The sequence below is a fragment of the Crocodylus porosus genome, unplaced genomic scaffold (assembly GCF_001723895.1).
Source record: "Crocodylus porosus isolate Cpor-Errol unplaced genomic scaffold, CroPor_comp1, whole genome shotgun sequence".
Taxonomy (NCBI): Eukaryota; Metazoa; Chordata; order Crocodylia; family Crocodylidae; genus Crocodylus; species Crocodylus porosus.
Genome location: NW_017728886.1, coordinates 36243963 through 36249417, shown reverse-complemented (window position 1 = coordinate 36249417; position 5455 = coordinate 36243963). Strand labels below are relative to the sequence as shown.

The window sequence follows — 5455 nt, the reverse complement described above, 5'->3', positions numbered from 1 at the left end:
AAGTCCCTTTCAGCCATGGTGCTAGCAAGCGTAGCACTGCTGAGCCTATAAGCAGGCTGCAGGTTTTTCTTCCCAAGGTGGAGTACCTTGCATTTGTTGGTGTTGAAGGCCATCAGGTTTTCATCCGCCCATTTTCCGAGCCTGTCAAGGTCAGTTTGGATCACCATCCTGTCCTCGGGTGTGGACACTTTACTTCAAAGTTTGGTGTCATCAACGAACTTGGCCAGTCTGCTTCTGACACCAATGTCCACATCATTAATGAAGATGTTGAAAAGAATAGGCCCAAGGATGGAGCCTTGGGGGACTGCACTGGTCACAGTGCACCACAATGATCGACTTCCGTCAACTACCACTCTCTGGGTCCAACCTCAAAGCCAATGCCCCAGCCAGCGGACTGTGATATAGCTCAGGCCTCAATTGGCCAGTTTTTCTATAACACAATCATGGGATACCAAATTGAAAGCTTTTTTAAAGTCGAGATATATGATGTCAATCTCTTCTCCCTTATCCAGGTGATATGTGACCTGGTCACAGAAAGAAATGAGATTCGTCAGGCAACACCTACCCGCAACAAACCTGTGCTTGCTATACCTTAGGAAATTGCCTTCAGCCAGTTTGTCAAGAATGGTCTCTTCGATGATTTTCTCCAAGATCTTCCCAGGGACAGAGGTCAGGCTGATGGGCCTGTAGTTCCCTGGATCTACTTTCCTCCCATTCTTGAAGACACCACATTGGCCTTCTTCCAATCTTTGGGCACTCTGCCTGAATGCCATGAGTTCTCAGAGATCTCTGCCAGTGGCAGAGCTATGATGCTTGCCAGCTCCTTAAGTACCCTGGGGTGTAAGCTGTCTGGGCCAGCTGACTTGAAGGTGTCCAGCCTCTCCCCTAGTGCCAGGGATGGGAAGTCAGCCCAGCTGAATTCCCAGTCAGTTAGATCACTGGTTTTCAACCTGTGGTCCATGGACACCTGGGGGCCCACAGACTTATGTTTTTGGGGTCCGTGAAAGATGACTATGATTAATCAAAATTATGTGAATAACCACATTTACAATTCAAATGAGTCTGCAACTCCATTCAAAATTTTCGAAGGGGTCCACACCTCCATTTGAAATTTTTTAGGGGTCCGCAAATGAAAGAAGGTTGAAAACCACTGAGTTAGATATGCAAGAAATTTTGAAAATCCAACCAGGTACCCACCTCTACCTTTGGGTGCTTACATAACCTTTACATATTTGGCCCCTCAGTTTCCTCTTAAGTGATTTAAGAGCTAATCCTATTGATATCCAATGTGATTTTTAAGTAAATACATCACTTTTAAAAATGAGACTTAGGGACTTAATGGGTCTACTTAATTCCATTGTTGTCAACATGATGTACTAAAAGATAAACATACTGTATACCAAAGTGCTTTGCTGGACTGGAGCCTGAAAACATATAGGACGCAGACAGAAAATACATTTGTTGTGCAACTGGCCCCTTGAAAGTGTCTAAAGCTGTGCCCACACAGAACAGCACAGCTGTAGAACACTTTAATCATGTGACAAATTAACTCTCATTGTATGAGGTTAAAATGAAAGATTCTCCGAAGCAGAGAGTCTTTATTAATTTCTGCCTGCTCCAGCCTGGCCCCAGCTGATGTCTCTGGATAGGACTGAGAGAAGGCAGGGGAGAGAGGGTCCTTTTGGGGTTCTCTCACTCCCACTGGAGGGGGGGCGGGTGGATTGAAGCCCTTCACCTGGTGCGGGCTCCAATTTACTCACTCCCCACTCCAGCGGGGCTGAGAAAACCCCAGAACGGACCTCCCTCCCCTGCCTCTTCTCCCCGTCCCAGTCAGAGACAGCAACAGAGCTGCAAGAGGGGAGGCAGAGCTAGACTTGGCTCCAAATTGGAGCCAATCCTCCACCCTCTCCACCCAACAGATAACGTCTGTTGAGTCAGGAGGGTCAGTCTAACTCATGGCACTTCCTAAGAATCACCATGAGTTAGAATTGGGAGGTGCACTTTTGTCTGCACCCACAGGCTACAGGGCAAGAGGACAGCATTTAACATACTTTATGCCATCTTGTACCAGAGCCTTTTTAAATCTCTTTTCCCAATCCAGAGATCATGCCCTTCACCCTCAGATGACAGTTCAGTAACTGACAATCTCAGCATCTCAGATGATTAACGTCTACACTAGAATATATCCGGGTGGCTGGATTTCCTTGCAGTCATAGACATGTTATCACTAAAACTCTATTCTTTTCTTATAAATAGACAGAGACTGAAATTTATAGAGCAGAACAGCATCCTTGAATATTGTAGCAAAGAATAGAACAGGGAGATAGACAAAAGAGGAAGAAGTGTGTCTTTACTGTATGCCCATACTGTGTGCTCTGATTGTTGCTGTACTTTTCAGCCTACCAGGCTTTTTAAGAGTTTTAATACATTCTGATTACAGTATAATTTAACAGCTCTTACCTGAATACAAAGTCAGAATTATCAATTTCAGTGCCACAGCTGGAGTTTTTCAGAATGCCCCCATTTCCAACCACTGCACAGTGCTTGAACGGGTAGCTCAGAAAGGGAGGGGACTGCAAGGATATAAAAAGGCATGAGTTTGGTTAGTTCCTCTCCCCCAACACCCCAGTTCCAGTGAGAAAGTTTGTTCATGCTGGCTAGGTTCACTAAGTTAGAGGAAGTAAACAGAATGCAGCAAACCAGTCTGCCAGAAGCAATCCTGGCTAGAGAGCCCTGAATAAATAAGGAATGGAGGAGGAGCTGCTATTTTTGCTTTCAGTGGTTTGGGGAAGTAATGTTGCATTATTAGAACTGAACAAAAATATACATTACTCTCTCTTTTCCTTTCCTAGAAATGTATATTCAGTGTTGTATCGTATTAAACAGATAGTATACCTGTGTTCCTGAGCAAATTAATAGGACCACAGCAGAGGTTTCCAAAACACTTTAAAGTCACAACCCCAATAAATTCTGTGTGATCCCATATGCACATTTAGCATTAGTTGTGTGCCTGCTTTTAACAAAGAATGGGGATTTACTATACCTCAGCAGCTCCACAGTAACTCTCCCTGTGCCCATTTTTTTCCTGTGGTAAGCTAAACTGGGGCAGCTTAACCCAAATGAGATATGGTTAAGTTGCCCTGGATTTCATTTACTGCATGGTACTTGGGGCACAGAGAAAGTTGCCATGGGGCAACTGATACATAGTAAAACCTAGACCCTGCTAATTAAGACCATATGAGATAATTATAAGTTTGGGAGACTTTAGGGTTCTGTGAGGCCTGCAACCCCAATCAGTAATTCCTTTAAATTCTCTTCTCAGACTGGCCGCTTATTCTGAGACAGAATAAGAGAGATGGAGCAGTGAGTGCTCTATGGGAAAATGAGGAGGAGAGGGAAACAGGCAAACATTAATTGCCACAAAATTTTCTCTTAAGATAAATAACAAAAGGGTTTTATTTGGAGAAAAACTGCACCTTTTTGATCCTGGAAAGAATTTGACTTTGGTCTGTTTTAGTACAGAAACATATTGTATTCTAATGACAGGGCACTTTGGCAAGACTACCCTGGTTGCCATAGAAAGTACATATACATATAAGCAGATATCATACATATAATTCTCCTTTAACTTAGTTCAGTTTTATATCACTGTAACTCCCAATTGCTCCAAACTTAAAGCAGTGTGAGATAAAAATCAGACCAATAGTACTAGGGCAGGGGAAGGCAATTATTTCAGGCAGAGGGCCGCTTACTGAGTTTCGGCAAGGCATTGAGGGCTGTATGACAGGCACCCAGGGGCAGATAAATATTAACTTTCTAAATTTTTTAGGGGACCTGCAGGCCAGATAGAATGGCCTGGCGGGCTGCATCTGGCCCACGGGCTGCATTTTGCATTTTCCCCTGTACTAGAGCATACGTAAGTCATGGAAGTTGTGAGAGGTGTCAAAAGGTATCTCTTGTCAGGTACACATTAGGGTAGGGGCGCTCAACCTTTTTGGGTGGGGGACTGAATGGGGAGTGACCAGGTCATCCACAGGCCAGATCCAGTAGGAGGTTCCAATCCCACATGGGGTGATTGCAGCAGGGCACAATCCAACTGGGTGAAGGGGCTCAGGGACAGACCAGCTCTAACCTGGCCCTGTGGAGTAGAGGGAGAGGGCATTTCCCCTGGGGGGAAAAGGGGAGTGGCTCATCCCCAACCCAGTCCCACAGGACATAGCGGGTGTGGCCCAGCTCATGCCTAGTCCCACAGAGGGCAGGGGACTTAACCTGGCCCCATGCAGGAGAAAAGGGTATGGTGCAGCCCCAACCTGGCCCCACAGGGAAAGGGGGCGGCCCAACCCCATTCAGCCTGGGGTGGGGAGCATGGCCTGGCCTCATCCAGCCACAAGAGTATGGGGATTGGGGTCTGCATATTTGGCAGTAGGGCAGGGTGTCCATATTAATGGCCACCATGCCCCGCCACTGAATTTCCCAAACCATGGAGAGCCCCAAGGGTCAGATGCCTATGGCTGCAAAGATTTCAAATTTTTCTCCTAAAGCAAAAATGCCTATTTCAGGAGAAAAATAACCTGGGAAGAATGAGGGTTAAATCACTCCTGGTAGAACAAATGTCTGTACAATTTACTGTTTGGAGAGAAGCTACAACAGTCTTTAGCATCCCAGAGTGTTTTGCTTTCCCTTCCTCCCCAGTCCCAGAGACAGTATGTTGCTTGGTCTGGACTCTACTACTCCTGCCAAACAGAGAGCAGAATATGCCTCCTTCAAAAATGCCACATTGTGGCATGTCTGTGGGAGACACAGACTGACTCTAAGCAGTTTGGGTCAGCCAATCAGGGCTGCCCTGTACACTGCTACTATCTGTTGCCAGGAAGACTGAGGGAGCCTGCAGAACATGCTGAGATGTGTTTACAGGGGTCCCCTGCTGTGTAGCATCAGCACTGCATGCTCTCTGCACTTCAGGGATTTGGAATTCAAATGTCTGTTCAGGTATATCTGGGTATATTTTCTACCAGGAACAAACCCAGGAGAATTCTGCCAGGTCATTTGAAAATGTATATGCAGCAGAAGTGAGGTACACATATAATTCAAAGATTAGTGTCCCCCGTTCTGATCCAAAACCCCAGAGGTTGTGAATCTGTTACAGATTCACTTACAAAGCCTGACTCTAGTCCAACTGTGGCAGGGCACTTGACATGCTTGCCACTTTAAGAGGTCAGGCAGTCTGCAGAGCCACTGGCAGGTGGGGTCAGGACTAATTAGAGTCAGCTGACCCAGGGACTGGCAGGTGAGGCTAGGCCTGATGAAGGGAGTAAATGGATTCTAAGGCAGACATCTGACTGGAGAAGGGCTAGGCTTAGATAGGGTTGCAGGTTCAGCTGGGTCCAAGGGCTGGAAAGAAGCTGGGAAAGTGAAGATTTAACAGGGTCTAAGATAAGGGACCAAGATAGAAGCT

The 5455-nt window shown here is 46.1% G+C and overlaps 1 protein-coding gene across 3 annotated transcripts in view; it reads right to left on the bottom strand.

Moving 5' to 3' along the window:
• Nucleotides 1-5455, bottom strand: part of ST8SIA6 (ST8 alpha-N-acetyl-neuraminide alpha-2,8-sialyltransferase 6) — an 81667-nt gene that overhangs the window by 23029 nt on the left and 53183 nt on the right. For all 3 annotated transcript variants that reach the window (XR_002100556.1, XM_019532498.1, XM_019532501.1), the window contains exon 6: nucleotides 2461-2573. Coding sequence is in view for 2 of the 3 variants with exons in the window: in XM_019532498.1 (XP_019388043.1) it covers nucleotides 2461-2573 (113 nt within the window). In the remaining variant the exon portion in view is untranslated. The remainder of the gene's footprint in view (nucleotides 1-2460; nucleotides 2574-5455) is intronic.